This window comes from Heterodontus francisci, chromosome 16 (genome assembly GCF_036365525.1).
Source record: "Heterodontus francisci isolate sHetFra1 chromosome 16, sHetFra1.hap1, whole genome shotgun sequence".
In the NCBI taxonomy this organism is placed as follows: Eukaryota; Metazoa; Chordata; class Chondrichthyes; order Heterodontiformes; family Heterodontidae; genus Heterodontus; species Heterodontus francisci.
In genome coordinates, this window is record NC_090386.1 from 79707530 (window position 1) to 79726908 (window position 19379).

At 39.7% G+C, this 19379-nt stretch overlaps 1 protein-coding gene across 3 annotated transcripts in view; it reads left to right on the plus strand.

The window, feature by feature from the left end:
* gata5 (GATA binding protein 5) overlaps positions 1-19379 on the plus strand; it is a 42849-nt gene that overhangs the window by 12017 nt on the left and 11453 nt on the right. For 2 of the 3 annotated variants that reach the window (XM_068048834.1, XM_068048836.1), the window contains exons 1-3: positions 12481-12658; positions 13525-14244; positions 18875-19041. In XM_068048834.1, coding sequence (XP_067904935.1) covers positions 13716-14244; positions 18875-19041 — 696 coding nt within the window. In that variant the 5' untranslated portion in view covers positions 12481-12658; positions 13525-13715. Of the gene's footprint in view, positions 1-12480; positions 12659-13524; positions 14245-18874; positions 19042-19379 lie in introns of those variants that run through there. The other variant, XM_068048835.1, reaches the window with a different exon arrangement.

Genomic DNA, 19379 nt, shown 5'->3' on the forward strand with positions numbered 1-19379 from the left:
TTCAGCAGAAACAGCCTTTCATTGGGGATGAATTTTAGGAAGAGGCCAATCATTCCAATGACCCTAGGCATGTCCAGAGCAGAATCTGTTGCCATGGTCAGATCTTCAGCTACTGTCACTTCATTACCACTTCCATCATGGTATCTTGTTTGCTCTAACATCAGTGCAGAGACAACCACTCTTGGAGAAAGTAGCTAGGGAGCCAGAAGGTGTTCACTGAATGAAGCAATGAGCATGAATGAGAATGAAGAGCTGGATTTGGAAGAAAGGGATAGTGTCATTTCTCCATAGAAGGTTGAGATACAACCTTCCTTAGATGAGGATCCAAACTTCAAAGGTGCAATCTTCAGAAGAGCTGAAATTAGGGAGCATCAATCTCATGTGAAGGCAGCAGAGATGGTTTGGACACATATGATAGAAAAGGGGCAAGTGGGAAGAGTTCACCATCCACATCAGCAATACATTACAGGAAATTTCTCATGACTTGTAGTAACTGAAGAGTGTAACAATAGAGGAAATTTCTCAGCAAAAAGGCATCACGAAGAGGTAGTAATGACATTATTGGCTTCTAGAGTGCAACTTCCACTGTTTCAATAGCTGCTTTGAGGGTCATCCTTAAGTGCTACATTTGCACAGGGCTTCTAAAACCTGATGGAGACAATTTTGTCTGTAATGACATCTATGTAGGTCAGTAGCAAAGCTGAGCCTATGCCCAGCTGCAGCGAGTTGTGAGGATTAGTTGCAGATGTTGCTGTCTCTGCAAAGAGTGGCATTCAGCCTGATTCCTTGCACAACAATAATTTGCATTCATATAGCACCTCTAACATAGTAAAACATCCCAAGGTGCTTGGGCCTCTAAGACTCCAGTGAAGCCAGCCCAGCCAGCTACCATTCAAATCTTATCTCACTCAGGGAGCACCTTGTAAAGTTAGTGGATTAGGATCTTAATCTAATAAATTAGATCACACAAATGATGAACACAGTGATAAAGAAAAATGAAAGTGAGAGGAAGATAGAAGAACAAATATGTAGACAAATTTCTGAGTGCAAAAACAATAGGGCAAGAAATAGTTGGGGATTTCAACGACCCTAATATCAACTGGGATACAAACTGTGTGAAGGGCACAGAGAGCACAAAATTCTTGAATGGCATTCAAGAGAACTTTTTGAACCAGCATGTAACAAACCCAACGAGAGGGGTGCAATTCTAGATTTAGACTCAGGAAATTAAGCTGGGCAAGTGGATGAGGTAGCAGTGGGTGACCATTTTGGATATAGTGACCATCATACAGTTATATTTAGCATTATTATGGAAAAGGACAAGGATAGAACAGGAGTAAAAGTCCTAAATTGGGGAAGGTAAATTTTACGAAGCTGAGAGGCAATCTGGCGAAAGTGAACTGGTTACTGCTACTTGAAAGAAAATCAGTGGCAAACCAATGGGAGGCATTCAAAAGCAAGAATCTACAGGCACAGTGTCATCACAAAGAAAAAGGGTGATACTGCCAAATCTAGAGCCCCCTGGTTATCTGGAAGCATTCTTCTTTTGGGCCTCCTTATCTCGAGAGACAATGGATACGCGCCTGGAGGTGGTCAGTGGTTTGTGAAGCAGCGCCTGGAGTGGCTATAAAGGCCAATTCTGGAGTGACAGGCTCTTCCACAGGTGCTGCAGAGAAATTTGTTTGTTGGGGCTGTTGCACAGTTGGCTCTCCCCTTGCGCCTCTGTCTTTTTTCCTGCCAACTACTAAGTCTCTTCGACTCGCCACAATTTAGCCCTGTCTTTGGAAGCATACAGAGTAAGATAAAGAAGAAAAATAAATCTTATGACAGTCACAAAAAACTTAATACTTTAGAAAGCCTAAAGGAGTATAGGAAGTGCAGGGATGAAGTAAAAAAGGAAATTAGGAAAGCAGGGAGAGGACATGAAAAATATTAGGTAAAATCAAGGAAAACCAGAAGATGTTTTATCAGTACATTAAGAGCAAGAGGATAACTAAGGAAAGAGTAGGGCCTATCAGAGATATACAAGATAATTTATGAATGGATGCAGAAGATATGGGCAGGGTTCTTCATGAGTACTTTGTCTCTGTCTTCATAAAGGGGAGGGAAGATGCAGACATTGTAATTAAAGAGGAGTGTGAAATATTAGATACGATAAGCATAATGAGAGAGGAAGTACTAGAGGGTCTGACATCCTTGAAAGCGGATAAATCGCCAGGGCGGATGGATTGTATTTTATATGGCTGTTAAAGGAAGCCTGGGAGGAAATAACGGATGCTCTGAGGATCGTCTTCAAATCCTCACTAGATACAGGAGAGGTACCAGAGAGTTGGAGATTTGCAAACGTTGTACCATTGTTTAAAAAGGGTGCAAGGGATAGACCAAATAATTACAGGCCACTCAGTCTGACCTTGATGGTGGGCAAATTATTAGAATCAATTCTGAGAGGTAGAATAAACTGTCACTTAGAAAAGCACAGATTAATTAGGGACAGTCAGCATGGATTTAATAAGGGAAGGTCATGTCTTACTAACTTAATTGAATTTTTTGAGGAAGTAACAAGGAGGATTGATGAGGGAAGTGCAGTGGATGTTGTCTACATGGATTTTCATAAAGAATTTGACAAGGTCCCACATGGTAGACTCGTCAGAAAAGTAAAAGCCCATGGGATACAGGGGAATGTGGCGAGTTGGATCCAAAATTGGCTCAATGTTGGGAAACAGAGGGTAATGGTCGACGGATGTTTTTGCAAATGGAAGGCAGTTTCCAATGGTGTGCCACAGGGCTCAATGTTGGATCCCTTGCTGTTTTTGGAACATATTAATGCTTTGGACTTAAATGTGGGTGGCATGATTGGGGAATTTGTAGATGACATAAAAAATGGCCATGTAGTGGATAGTGAAGAGGATAGCTGTAAACTCCAGGATGATATCAATGGTTTGGTTGAGTTGGCTGAAAAGTGGCAAATGGAATTCAATCATGAGAAGTATGAGGTAATGCATTTGGGGAGGGCAAACAAAGCAAGGGAATACACAATAAATGGGAGGATATTGAGAGGGGTAGAGGAAGTGAGAGACCTTGAAGTGCATGTCCACAGGCCCCTGAAGGTGGCAGGACAGGTAAATAAAGTGGTGAAGAAGGGATTTGGAATGCTTTCCTTTATTGGCCAAGGTATAGAATTCAAAAGCAGGGATGTAATGCTAGAACTGCATAAACGCTGGTTAGGCCACATCTGGAGTATTGCGTACAGTTCTGGTCACCACATTACAGGAAGGACATAATTGCTCTGGAGACAGTACAGAGGAAATTTGCAAAAATGTTGCCAGGGCTTGAAAATTGCAGCTATGAGGAAAGATTGGATTGGCTAGGGTTGTTTTCCTTAGAACAGAGGAGGCTGAGGGGTAACTAAATCGAGGTGTCCAAAATTTTGAGGGACCTAGATAGAGTAGACAGGAAGGACCTGTTTCTCCTGGCGGAGAGGTCAATTACCAGGGGGCACAGATTTAAGGTGATTGGTAGAAGGATTAGAGGGACATGAGGAAAAACTTTTTCACCCAGAAGATGGTGGGTGTCTGGATCGGTGGTGGCGGCAGAAACCCTGAACTAATTTAAAAGGTATCTGGACCTGCACCTGAAGTGCTGTATTCTACAAGGCTACGGACCAGATGTTGAAAGGTGGAATTAGATTGGGTGGCTAGTTTTTTCAGCCGGTGCAGACACGATGGGCTGAATGGCCTCTTTCTGTGCTGTAACTTTTCTATGGTTCTATGGTTCTATGGAAAGTAAATATGGCTTGAGCACATTGCATTCTGAGTTCATTTCTGTGTATCATTGCAATGTTTTGGAGTAGAATGAAGCCATGGGTTCCTTTGAATTTCTATCTTAGGAAGAAAACTGCCTGAACTCTGAGTAAATAATGTTAGAGGAAAATGGGCAGACATGAAGCACTTTCATTTTCTGTGTCAACCTTTATTCATTGAAAGTAGTGCACTAGAAGTTATGTCCTCCTTTCTCTGGTTGCAGGCAGTCCTAGTCTACCTTCTTTTTCAGCGCACACATCTCATGCTGTGGGGATGGTGGAGGTGCTCCACCCTCTTATCAACATGATCATCTCCTTCTGCCTTTGGAGCAGCACACATTTCTTCATTGTGATATTATGTGGAATGCAGAAAGCTGCAATTATTTTCGAGTTACGGGTTCTGTTTTATTGCATGACTTAGCCAGATTTATCCAAGTACCTAAAATGAGACTTGTAGATGGCTGTAGTCTGCTCAATGATATTTCTCATACTTCCATGGACTTCATTATATCTGATGTCTCATTCTGTCTGTGCAAGCCTTATTGGTACAATTTGCCCTGATTTTGAAGAAACTATCCTCATACATGGCTCTAAGTCATAATGATGGGTATGGTAAATTGTCACATGATGAATTCATAATGATAACTTCCTGAGTACTGGGCACTCACACCGAATAAGGTGATTGACATTTCACACTCCCAGCATCATATTATTAGAATTACATATATTTTCTGTGCATAAAGTTAAGAGAGTTATCAAACGGGGCTTTGAATGCATTGTCAATTGCTCCTTGCATCTGTGGGATCCTGCTAGTCTATAGGATCTGTTTCTCTGCTCTATTGGAAGCTATATTGTCATGCTCATGCAAGGAGAAATTATGAACTATAAAATGAACTGATGAATTGAACTCAAAACGGACACCTTATGCTGCAAAACAAGATGGAATAAGAGGTCAGGTGACCTCTCCTGTACTGTAAGTACACATGGTAACTGCTGGAACAGAACCAATCATCATGTATTGTCAAGGGTGGAAGAAAGCATTAGAAATGTAAAAGGCCCATTCAATGTTAATGGCTACCCCTCTTCAACAAGCATGACTTTTCAGACATGGAGACTCCAGACTCAAACTCAAGATAAAGGGTGTGAAAAACACCACTTTATCAAGATGGCATAGAGATGAGCAACATCTAAGCCTGTTGTCTAACAATTGCCACAACAGCAAACACTATTGCTGAAAACACAATGGGAAAGAAACTTTGGTCACCTGACAGAAACCAAGTCTCTGATAGGGAATTTTAATAAGGCAGAAAGGCAGAAAGCGAGAAAGCCAGAAGGAAGAGAGAGACCCATTCCAGCAAGAAGATGGACCCTGCCAGCATGCCACCTTTAAACTACCTAGAAGCAGAGACACAAAGATGACTTTTGAAACTCCCTACCCAAGAAATTGTAATAAGATCTTTGCCAGTGAACTGTGACTGAGATTTGACCAAAAAATGTTTGCAATCAAACCATCCATCCAACTAAAACTTTCCAAAGTTTAATGTCAATGAACTAGGAGAAAGGGAAAACATGCCTGCTCCATTTTTAAATCTTCCTCCTGGGGAAACAAACAAGGTTTCGGAACAAACTCTGTTTAAAACCATTAGACCTAAATGCATGCTATCTCTATCTTTTCTTGTGTGTGTGCATGTGTGTGTGGATGAAGTATCAAATATTTTCAGGTATTGTTGAATAAACATGTATTTTCCTTTAAACCGACAAGAAAATCTGTCATTTGTCCCTATATTAACCATTAAAATACTCAAGGGTTAAAACACAATTCTAATAAAAGCACACTGTATTTGGTTAGTTGAGAGGTGAAAAGGGAAACCACCCCTATCAGTTCCCACCTGTCTATAACAATATAAATCTAGTAACCTGTTACCTGACTATTATGACACAAATCACCAGATTCTCCTGGGAGGATCCAGTTGTGCAAGTAAAGATGGTGGTGATCTAGACAGGTACAGGAAATGCTGTTTTTCTGGTGGAAATGGGCATCAAACTTCAGCCAACAGTTGGAAAATGCCCTCAATAGGATTTGGGGGAGCACAACTTTCTGAGGTACTGATTTTCAGGGAAGTCTATATAAGGCTCTTTTTAACTTGTGAGCTGTAGTGTGTCTGCATGTAGGAAACAAACATCGTCTGTGATGTCTCATTCTGAGAGTCACTAGCTTGGCCTCTTCCATTTTATCGTCGTCCTGATCTTCATTCCATGAGAGGTGATCTTATTGAAACCTACAAAATACTTAAAGGGATAGACAGGGTAGATGCAGCTAAGATGTTTCCCCTGGTTGGGGAGTCTAGAACCAGGGGACACAATTTCAAAATCAGGGGGAAGCCACTTAGGACAGAGATGAGTAGAAATTTCTTTACTCAGAGGGTTGTGAATCTTCGTAATTCTCTACCCCAGAGGGCTGTGGAAGCTCAGTCATTGAGTATGTTTAAAGCAGAGGTTGACAGGTTTCAAAATACAAATGACATAAGGGGATATGAGGATAGTGTGGGGAAAAGGCATTGAAGTGGATGATCAGCCATGATCCTATTGAATGGTGGGGCAGGCTCGACGGGCTGAATGGCCTACTCCTGTTGCTATGTCCCAGTACAAAGCTATACGTTTTACAGCAATAATTAAATAGCAGCAAAAGTCTGACCAAACCCCCAAAGCACCAAACAGTTCCACATGTTGCTGAGTAACACCAACTTTCAATATCAGCAAAGAAAATAGCCACCTCCAGTGGTATCTGCCTTCGGAACACCTTACCGGTGCTCCTATCACTATTTATATAACGGCAGTAAATGTTTGGGGTGAAATTAGGAAAAATGGGTGGGAGGCCCGACAGTTCTTGCAGAGGATGGGTAATTTTTTTTTTGAGGGGGGGGGAGGATAATTTTGGTGCAATGTTGGAGCAGTATTCTTCACGAGTAGGCATGAAGCATCACAACCTCATTCGCTTCCTAAGTTTTCCCAAATGCACCCGCAAATTAGCAATAAATCAGAGTTGTGAGTTCTGATGAACGGTCACGCGGACCTGAAACGTTAACTCGTGTTTTTTTTTCTTGCTCTTCACAGATGCTGCCTGACCTGCTGAGTATTTCCAGCATTTTTTGTTTTTGTTTCAGATTTCCAGCACCGCAGTATTTTGCTTTTGTAGTAATAGGGCAAGCCCTTGACCGGTGCAGTCGCAGTGAAGACACCAAAATATAGGAAGACCCCAGACAGAACCCATTTCAAGACTTCATACATACACTAGTACTGGGTGACCCCATGCAGGCACCAATATAAATAAACCCGAACCATTACTTCAGAAAGAGATAACACATGCAGACACCAAACCAGTGAGACCTCCATCCAGACAGTAGTACCGTAAGACACCAGTAAAGCGAAGTGCACTCCATACAGATAATAGTGAGATCCCATACATATATACGGACTATGAGAGGGCAGACACCAATCCAGTCAGACACGGCGCAAAACTCTATATGGAGAGACCCCTGATAGACACCCAATAGAAAGATTGAGTTTACAGGTACCAATACCAAATGAAAGCCCGTAGAGTCACCACTAATGGCAGTGAATCCCCATAAAGACCCATACAGACACCAATGCACAAAGATCCCACACAGGCACTAGTGACAGTCGGAACCCGTTCACACATCAACTGAGAGTGAGACCTTACACAGACTGCAATATAAGGTCGGATCCTATAACATCACCAATGCAGAGGCTGAGATTCAATATATACACCAGAACAAAGAATGAACCCCCCAACCCCCCACCCCTATATGGTCACCAAAACAGAGACCCAGTAGAAATGAAGGTGCAGTTTAGAAAGCTCAGGGCTTAGTATTAGCGGCGGACTGGCCATCTGGGAATACGGGAAAAATTTCGAATTCCCAGATGAATGGTTCACTATGTTATCGGCGCCCCCTCTTTCGGATAGAATCCGGCGCGCAGAGAAACCAACACAGAGGGACCACTTACAGAGACCAATACTGAGAATAGGATCCCTACTGACACCAGAAACAAAACATGGGGCCCAATACAGACTCCAATAGAGAGACGCCATACAGACTACACAGAGAATGAAATCACCTGAAGTAGTAACCCGGTATGGAGTGACTCCATTCAAAGAACAGAGAGTGAATCTGTATACAGATACCCTAGATAAATAATGAGAACACATGCAGATCGTTAGGTTGAATGTGCGAGTCCAAGAACGTGAGCTCAAAGAGAAACCAATAGAAAAATTGAGAGGACGGATTGAGGGTGAGGCATGATGCACAAACCTTACAACTGGAGTGAAAGCCATGCAACTACCAAGAGTGTGAGTTCCTCTACAGAAACCTGAACACCCAGAGCCCCTCTCTACAGGCTTACCCACTCACATTGACTCAACATGCAAACACATTGTGAGAGCATGACCTGAAGTCGTAATCTGTAACTTGTTTATATAGGGTGGGAAAGATCAGTGCAAAACAAAACAGTTTTACTAGTAGAAATTAGCATCCTAAACATAGAGCCACCCTCGGACCGAGAGCTCAGCCAGAGAGTGAGAGAACTGATTAAGGTACTACTCCATTAGCGAGTCATCGTAGAGAGGAATAATTTTACAAAGATCAGTGCACTGCGGGATTAGCAGTGTAGACATTCTGCTTGTTTTAACAGTAAATTCATGCCAACCTTTTATTTCAGCTGCAAATACATAGCTTTAACATTTACTATTAAACATATTCTAGCCATATGGTTCATATTATTCTCATCAAGTATTTACACTTCCCGTGTTTTGATTCTAACAGTAATTTTTTCTAAAGTGGGTATCATGCCACATTGACCAGACTCAACACACAGATCAGTTATCTGCAACCGTTTTGTTAGAATAATAAAGAAACATTAAGATCAGCTCAATAATAATATACAGAAACATTGTAAAAGTATAACAAATTAAATATATTAATGGCATACTACACTGTAAAAAGTTTCCTTTTTATTTAAAGCATAAACACAGTTTTCAACGTAACATTGGCCATGCTACAACAAATCAACTGGTATTTATATTTCAAGAAATTTATAGATAATAATTTAACATGCACAATTATTTACTATTAAGGAAGTCGTCAGTCAGTTCAACAGTGATGACAGAGCTGAACACAATTATATATACTGATTAAATATAAATGTGATTTATCAGAACGCTAATTTATATTTTGACTGTTTAGATTTCTGATGCTATCAGGATATTCATTAACTTTGGGAGGTGACTATTGCATTCGTATATAAAATAGAGCTAGTAGGAAAAGCTCAGAGCATTATCCATTCACAATGGAAAGAGCAAGCCCTCCTCTATGTGATTGTTTATTTGAGTCAGCTAAATTAGTTCAAACCTGTTCGTAGATATGATCTAAAATACATCAATTTCAAAAGATACACGCAGAACTTTCAACATACGCAAACCACTAGTTAAGATAAATGACATCACATCTTTAAATTTGCATCATGTGATCAGTGTATTAAAAGTAATACAATTATTCTTGTCATTTGTCTGCAATTGCTACTGATCTTATACACGCTTTTTGAAACGATTGTATTTATTCAACTTAGAATCATTTATGCTTTTCTTTTATTTCGGAATCTAGAAAACAATCCTGATATGATTTCTTTGTAGTCCACTTTGTGCTGTTTTGCATGGGCATTGAATACACTTTCGGGTTTAAATTGTTTAAATAAATGCAGCGTGTTGCTTATAAAAACGAGGAACTCTGAAAACAGCAACATCCTCTATCTCTCTCCCTTTCGCACATACATTCATACTGTTTCTCTGTCTCCTTTAATTAAGAAACTATTTACATTATCAGTCGTGGACAAACAGTATAGGCTGACATTTTCTTTTTACTGATTGCCCCTCCTTGCAAGACTCCTCCTCACGTCACAAGTCATTGTTGCCCTGAAACAGAGCAGACAAGGCTAATGCAATCATCAAACTGATCTAAATTATATTAAAATAATCAAGTAAAGGGGGATTTTACTGTTTACTGCTTCGATATAATTGAATTTACGTTTGCTGTCAGGAGCCAGTTATTATTAACCAAAGGGACGAACAAACACAACAACCAATCGCAATACAATGCGTTCATTTTCTCCTCATCTCCGAGACAATTATCTTAACAATTTTGACGTGATATCCCAGCCTATTAATCAAACTATCCTGATCCCTCAGAGCATCAGCAGTAAGAATTTCTTACGAAAAAGACCAGCATTAAAATTAGTCAAAGTTTAACTTTTTGACTAGATAAAATGAAGCTATGTGATTTCCTGGTTTGAGCTCGGCCATTTCATTTAAAGCAAAAGTTATTTAACATTTAAGGCTGTAAAACAAATTAAGATAAAGATTGGTTACTACGTCATTCAATTCCTGAAACTAACCTGAAATTGGCAAGTTCGTAGATGGGAAGGAGACATTTCAAGATGTGCCTCAAACTTACTGTGGCAAAATCTCGCTGCTGCTATCAGGGTCTGACCAAGAAGACAACCTCTGAGTAAAGTAAAATCACTCCACACGTACGTTTTAAGATAACCTCTTGCACTGACTGAGGTGTATTTATCTACAATGGAAACATTTTAAATGGGAAAGGCGATAAATGTAAAGAAAGGACGTCTTAAATTCTTCTTATAATTGCTGGGGGACCTTTTGGGGTATACTCAAGAAAGTAGCACTAGGAATCAAAGGGCGAAGCATGATTTGTGCAATACGTTGTATCGTTTCTGTGCTGTTTATAGCAGTCTCCAAAATGTGCAATCCTTACAGGGCAGCGTTTGGTAGCAGGGGGAATGACACTTGATCGGTGTATATCAATATTTTGATAATGCATCTATTACACATTTTTGTTATAACACAATGGTCCTTTTAGGTCGATGTCGATGGGTTACTGCGTGTTAAGTAGTTTACAGATTATCCTCCTTATCCGGAATAAGATATTAATATCCACGCATTCGATAAATTATTGCATTACAAAATGTACAAGGTACTTGATACTGAGCAGTTGTAAAGTATCAGCCTTTACTTTCTGGCCTACATTTGCAATACATGTATGATAATTATTCCACCGAACAGACATAAGCGACAATCCTTATATTTTGGCAGAATTTAAGGCAAAGTTTTCAAACTGTTCTTTGTATTCTAGAAACACCAGGTTGTAAAGAAATTTATGCTGATTTTAAAGTGGTAATATGCTCATTCTGATATATATTCCGTTCCTATGATAAATGCGGATTAATCATTCCAACGCAATCTTGTTAATTGCACGTAAAGGAATGATACATTACTCTTTTTTTCCTCCGATCAGAAACTTGGAACGCACTTATACATTCAAAGGTTAGTAGCATGCAAACCATTGGAAATGTTTAATATCCCAATGCGCGATTACATTTTATTCCACACTCCTACAGTACCTTTCAAAGCTAAATGCTGAAATATTACAAACGATAGATATGTAGACCTTCGATATGACTTTTGTCACATTTGTTACATGTAATACACAGATTTGAGTTCTGTATATTCAGATACATACATATACACACGCATCTTAGATTTGAAAATTTTGCACGCTATTTTTAATGTGATCACACTATGCAAAAATGAACGCGCTCCACTCAAATGAGAAAGTGAACTTAACAATTCAGAACACTCTGAATAGGTAACTGAAGTTTTGAATATAAGCTCTATGAACTATTAAGTGTGACTATTCTGTAATTAGTATTTACAAGGAATGCTTGACTAGGTCCCTGGCTCTGTAAACACACAATTTTGCTGTTCACTTAATCTAAGATTAAATTAAAAGGGGCCAAAAATTAAAGCTACATTAAATAGGCTGACGGATTTAAATTTGAGGAGTTTTAAATAAGTCCGTTTTATAGTAACTTCAGAGGCACCAATAAATTGCAGATGGACTGTCCTGTTTGTCAGATTTTGCTCAAAGACATCCTTAACTGAATTGCATTGGCATTCCTGAGAAAATGCAATCGTGAACAACAGTCCATAAATGTCACGCTATTAGTTGTTAAAACCGATCCCCCATAAGCAGACTTTTAATCAACAACTAGCATTTTGATCCACATTCGTTGCTTCTTTTACTGTTAAACCTGCGCACCTCTTTTTGCAATCATTGACCTTTTAAAACTACCTGATGTTTACCTTTGTGTTTGGATGAAAGTTTATTCTTATATCTATGGGCCGTAAGCCTAAAAGCAGTGTGTCACAGCTGAGAGCGAACAAGAGGTGTTCGTGGTAGGTGGATAATCTAATTTCAGGAATAGTTCGATTCACTTTATGTTTTACTTTAAATTTTTAGGATGCTTGGTGGTTTTCAATTATAAAAAAAAGTTTCTTTGGTGAAAAGCGCATGACTAATCGGGGTAACCTGCTTTCACATTGTTAACACTCCTCAAATTGGATTATGAAGGCCAACAAATGGGCTCCCTGTCTCTTTAAGAATACAATGTCCTGCTATGTAAATACAGTGGAGGAGGAGTGGGAGGAGGGCCCGCGTCACGTGATCTCTGAGCTACAATTAGTTCAGTGAATTGGCAGAGTTAAAACGGAGAAAAACACAGGCAGCTTTCTGAAACAAGTCACCAATCAAGATAGGAGACAGGTCAGTCCGTATCAGAACCACCCGGGCAACAGTTCCTTCACCGTGCGCATCGCACCGACAAATTGTAATCTCCTCGGGGCAAGCCTTCTGGAAATCTGTAAAAAAAAAGTTCTTCCGAAGTATTGTATTTTCTCTTCCCCTGCGGCGGATCGCCCTGGATTCGATTGTAAGTATTTTCGTCCAAAACTACTTCTCAGGTCAATGAATCCGTCGGCTGTAGTTTTTCCCCTCGTCCTTATCTGTCAGGTTACCTTATCTCGCAGATAGAGGATGGATGTAAAGCCTTAACTAAAACGCTATTACTTTGGGGCAGCGCAGTTATCGACAATGTTTTGTGATTTGTGTGATCATAGATAATCAGAACGAAACTCCAGCTCGAAAGTCTTATTGGGCGCCTTCAGTTAAAAGTACAGCGTTCCTGACTCGGCCTGGCTATATATTTTAATTCTCTGGCACACTTGTGTAAACATTTAGATCGGAGCGAACTGTACGAGTTATCCCAGTGAGATTCAGTGCCTTCGAGTACCCCGAGGAATATTGCAGGCCGGAACATCAACTACTGACTTGTATCTTGGGTTTCTTTGGTTGTATAATAGAAATTACAAACCGTAACATGCTGCGCCTGTCCGGAACTTCATTTTAATCAAAACAGGATTGGAAAGATTCTTCTTAATGTTCGGAATCATTTAACTTTGAAATGAAATCGCACAAGATGTACGGCAAAAAATAACCATTTTAAGCAGGTTGGTATCCAATCTGCAGTTCCGCAAGTCAGTTTCAGGTCCATTTCTACGCTCTAGACTTTGGATTCAAAAGCAATTGCATTTATTCGAAAATTCACATGTTACTGCTCCAAATGTGCAGTGTTGCAATGAAGTGAAATAGTCGCACAAAGGTTTACAAATTTAAATGAAAGTTGTCACTTAGACCAGGTACTTCATTTTTGAATTGCGTCAAATTGAATATAAGCATTGCATTGGGAGATTTTCTGTTGGTTGAGTTGTAACTCTTATTATCTATTATTTGTTTCAGGTGAATTTCTTGCTAAAGAAAAAGGAACGCGGAATTAAAGGTTATCTTCCATTGCTCTCAGTCTGATTGAGTCGCCTTGTTCATGAAATCAGCAATGGACTGATAGCAAACTGAAGAAAATTTGAGTATATTCCGAACTCAAAAACTTGCTGCGTGCAATTCGTTTCGCAACGCGTTCCTTCGGCGAGAAAATGTACCAGAGTCTAGCACTAGCAGCTAACCATGGACAGCCAGCCTATCCCCACGAGGCTTCCGGTAATTTCATTCATTCTTCAACGGCCTCGCCGGTGTATGTGCCCACAACCCGGGTCCCCTCCATGTTGTCCAGCATCCCGTACCTCCAAAACTGTGAATCGGCCCATCAAAGTCATCATTTGAGCAATCACACGGGCTGGCCGCAAGCAGGTACCGAAAGCTCCGGATTCAACCCCAGCAGCCCTCATCCTTCATCCACCTTCTCTTATTCTCACAGTCCCCCCATGAGCCACGGTGCTGGGAGAGATGCGGCGTATACCAACCCCTTGGTCATCAGCGCGAGTGGCAGGGAACAATACGGCAATGCCCTGGTCAGGTCGGTCAATGGATCCTACTCCAGCCCATATCCTACCTACGTCGGCCCAGAGATGACTTCAGCCTGGCCACCTGGGCCCTTCGAGAGCAGCATGATTCACAGTCTACAGGCCAGACAAGTCTCTATGTCTGGGAGGAGGTCCAGTCTGGGTAGGTAACTGAAATCTGTTTTCAAATGGGTCAAACTGAGAAACTGCTAAATACCCAGTAAGGTAAAAAATGGAAGCATTGAGCAGGAGAGCTGCAGGTTAGCTTCTAAACTCGCAAATATGATTAACATTTGGGAGCAATATGTATCTGCTTGTACCAAAAGCGACGGGTTTTCATCTGCCTCAGCCAGGTTATGGCTTGATTTTGCGACTTCAGCTGATGGCCGCTGACAGTGTCATGCACGTGTGGTCAGAATGAGTGTTTCACTCAAAGGGTCTGATGATTATGACAAATATGGACAGCAATGGAGGGCTGCAGCAGTAATTGTGACCTCGGGGGCAACAGTGTACGTAATAGCTTGAAATTACAGTCAGCATTTGATTTATCATACCCTTGCACTGTCATTTCTTTTAAAAATGAGCCACCTTTTCACCCTTTTTAGGCAGACTATAGCCCAAGTTTTCTGATGCCGGTGAGCAATAGCTTCCACTCTGCATCATTCATCCGGAACTGTTGCCCACTGCCATGTTGTTCGGTAATAGCGCAACACTTTCCAGCTTATAAACTCAGTTCAGATAATCAGTTAAGGATGTCTTTCAAAGGATATTCCATATTCTATACATCTATTTGTTTCCCTAATTTGTTTCGTGTATATAGTTCGCAAAACTTAAAAGATTCTCATTGAAGTTAACAATGCCTTCACTAAAACCGGCAAATGTCAATATTCAGTACATTCTGTTAAGAGATAAAAAAGGGAAAAAAATCAAGTTTATTATATATTCATCCTCATTGTATTGATTGGATTATTACGCGGGGGGGGGGGGGGTGTTGGCTCAAATATAATAGCACCATATTGACAACTCGAATTGCATAGAGGCGTCGCGTATGTAGTCTATGTTATGTAATCTAAAATCGGCCAAATCACATTAACATTCATGTTATATGTATAGAATAATCAGCCCTTACAAATAACTGTGAATCTCTGACAAGCCAATACTTGAAAGAGAATAGGTATTTGTGACAAAATGTGATTCACTTAACCAGACATTAACTGCAAACCTTTAAATTCTATTGGATTTTAAGAGTCTGCAGGGAATAATTCCGACCGTCTGTCGTCTCGATGGTACTTTCAGTTTCTATAGATTTCACTTTGATCTTTCTGCAATGTATGGGTTCTCTTAATTCTTTCCACACCTAATCTATTTTTTTTTCTATCTCGTTTGAGTCCAGTGTTGCTTCGCACCGTTTTCTGTTATGTTCCAAGAAAGGGACTAACAAGCCTTTGCTTCTTTCCAGAGGGAAAGGTGTGTGTTTATGTTTCTAGCATTTGAGCAGTCCCCCGGGAAAATTGGGCTCCAGTTTAACTTTGTAGTAGTTAACTAAAAGCCCTTTTCGGCCTTTATGTTTTATACTTAATCAAACATTCGTTTAGAGCTTGTAATACATTACATGGATACGAATTGATCAAGAGATTGCAAGGACAATATGAAATGATGAAATCTATTCCTGGATTCAGCATTGGAAACATCTTAGCTTAATAGAAAAGTGCATATTCCATTTCATTTACCTTTTCACTCAGCTAGATTTTAATATCTGTGCTGCATAATTAAATAAGCCTACAGCATCTGTTCTGAAATAGAGCTCATATTTAAGGATGACATATTGCCATTATCTTTCTGGAGTTGTGTTTATAAGAGAACTTAAAAGTTGTTTTTTTATCCGGTGCCTGGAAAAGAATAAAGGTTATAATTTAGATCTGGAGACGTCTCTGTCATCGGCATATTAAAAATAATAATGGCCCGTTTTATTTGGCGTTTCAGTTAGGAACCTAAAGGAGTTCTGAACTAATAAAAATCGATTTGATTGGCTGGTTCCATACCTGTTTCACTCGACCTCCATCTCAAGAAATATTCAGTTTAGAAAATATAAGGCTGTAATTTATGTCATTGTCCAATAGCATTGAACAATGGTGATTTGCTGAACCTGGACTCTTTGAGTCATTTTCTAACACTAAACAATTTTGAGGATGTTTAAAGTAACATTCGAAATTTATGGTTTGTAAGCCTATTAAGCACTTTACTGGATCACATTAGTTCAGTGCAGACGCTTTAAAAAGTCTAGAAGTGCTCTGGCCCCATCTCCAAACCAATCTATAGAAAAAACCTCTTATTTACTACAGATGAAGATAGAAAGAGACAGTGAAATTTGATCAACCATTACAAATATCGAACGCACTTCATTACTTGCTAATACTTAACGTCAACTTTAAAGCGTCATAGATCAGAATTAAAGGAAGTATTTTCCCAGAGAGTTTTTTTTATTTTAACAGTCCATGGGAAAATGCATCACAATATATCTAAAATTAGTATCTTTAGGTGATTCGATTTTAACTTAGTTAAATGATAAATGGGCACGGTGATAAGATTTCTCTATCTAGATTTTATATTAAGTGCAGTGGCTCAGCTCTTCAGTCTGAAGAACAGGCTTGATTTGTTTGTTCTAAATGTAATAACCTGAATATTGTGTTCTACGCCATCAGCTGCTTCAAAACATAATTTACATTTCCAAATATATTGCCACATTCTTCTCGATCTGCCTGCAGACTTTTAAAGATTCCCCTTATTGCAAATGCTCTTATTCCCGACGCAGACCCCGAGCGATTAGTTTAAACACTAATTGGGATCTCAACACTTGCCGCCAGCACCCATCTTATCAAGATTTAAATTTGCAGCCTGCGGGAGGTGTTCCTCACTTTTCTAAAATAAAAGTATGCTGGTATTATTTGGATCACGATGTTATTCATATACACATTCCCATGAAGATGCCAACTTCGCTTTCCGCAGCAGGGGTTCTTCAGGAATATAAGAAGATGGGAGATTATTGGAACTGCTTCGTATGATTTGATCTATAAACCGTTTCTCTCTCTTTAAAAAAGTACAGCAACTGTTAAGGGGGCAGTAGAACACGTTTTTATCTCGTATATATATATATATATATGTAAGAAGCAGCTTGTTTACTGCACGTTTTGACATCTGCGGGAATAAATCCAGAATGTTGACCTGTTTTCCGTCCACAGGCTGTCATTTGTCACCCAGGCGCAATAGGTGTGATTGATAAATCGAGTACTGGATCACAGAGTGTTCTGTAACACAAATGAGCATTCCATCAGTCTTGTGAGCCAGTCTCCTTGTCGCCACCAGTCAACATCCAAAAACACTTTGATGAAAAACTGGAAAGTTTGGCAAGGCATTCGCATTTCTATAACCAACCCTCGTCCAAAAAAATGCCTACAATTAAATCCTTTCTCTCCTCCTTAGAAATCATTTGTGCCTTCTATAAATAGTCATTTCACAGTGTATAGATAATAGGCACGTTTGGATGCTATTTCATTTTGATCATAAGAACTTTTATCGTTTTCAGAATTGTTCCCCCGCAACCAAAGGAACCACTACCTTGGTTTGTCCGACGTGTTTCAACCACACAATATACCCAGATATTTATAGTGTTGACATCAGATATCTATCCTAGTCACAGTGAATTACATGGTTATTATTATCCCGCATGTCATTTAAAAATATTTGCAGGGTCGTTTCATCATTTATTTGGGGGGAAAAACTGAAAAGTATATTTCAGAGATGATTATCGTTATTGCTGCTTATTAGAAGGGAAAGTCAAGACGTTTATGGGATTCTCTGTGCCAAACGTTCGTCTTTTTTTTCCCAGACAGGCAGTAAAAGCAAAGACTTATTCCTTCTCTGTCATATTAATATTTTCTAATAATGTTCAGATCGCTTGTGACCTGATTTTATTCTAGAATCCTGTAATGTGCATCCTCTTGCACAAACAACTTGTCCGACCATGCAATCTGTGGAAGATAGCCTGATAGAGGAACACGTACTCGATTCCTTTTTCGAATTAAGAAATAAGATTGTATGCTCAAATTTGTCAACGACCGTTCGCTCCACCCTCCGTTCCCCACACTCCCCGAAATAGTGACTCCTCCTTATTGAGGGTTTATGATTGAAATGCTGAACGAGAAAATCCTCTGCAAACTATCTGGAATGCAACGAATATCCCATTATTTAGATAAAACAAAATATTTTATCATCTATTTTTTCAAACGACGCAAGGCAACTTTGGTGAATGAACATATTTAAAGACGTCCAGCGGGTAAATAAATATAAAAAATATTAATCAGAAATAAAGGTCTAATTGCAGGAATTTTTGCAGCGTTCTAATAGTAGCAGAATGGCGTCAAATGCGAGAGAGAATCGTATTTCATTAACACTGAGTATTTGTAGTGGTGTTAAACTGAAACCAGTGAAACCGATGAAGTTGTTGGTAGAATATTCAATAGTAACCGAGAATTGAAGTTAGGGTTTACGCCAAAATAAAATCGTTTTCCTTTTAATGCTCGACAATTGTTCTCAGTTTGTTTTTCAATTATGAAGTGAATGTAAGATAACATACTCCAGGACCGAGCAAAGTAATAAATTATATAATTTATTAGACCTAGAACTTTTTTTTTAGAACACATTTAACAGGATGCATTTTTCTGACAGTCACAAATCTCTGTATTATGCAAACCAGATGTCACTGATCTTCCCTTTCGCCTCCCTTTTTAAAATAGAGATGTTGGAAGATTTCCCCGAGGGCCGGGAGTGTGTGAATTGTGGGTCCATGTCTACTCCGCTCTGGAGACGGGATGGGACGGGCCATTATCTCTGCAACGCCTGCGGATTGTATCACAAAATGAACGGGATGAACCGACCACTCATTAAACCGCAAAGGAGATTGGTAAGCGGCCTAGTGGTTCTTGGCCATTAAAAGCTTCATCTCTCATAAAACCCACTGTTTTGTGACGTTGAACAAGGCGGGGCGCCTTTTCCCACATCACCGCTTCTCCATCAATAGAAGGAGAATTTGAGCAAAAATTAAAGTACTGTGTTCCCGTTTGAATTCCCGTGATTATTTCAACGGATCATCTTTCCATTTAAAAACGTGTGACTTTTCCCTCCATTTTACTTCAGTAATTTATTTACTGGTGGTCTGGGTTGTAAATCAGGGCTTCATTGATTTTGGATGTCCGATCTGACAAGAATTTGCCAACTGATGGCTAGGGTAGGAATGGGTCT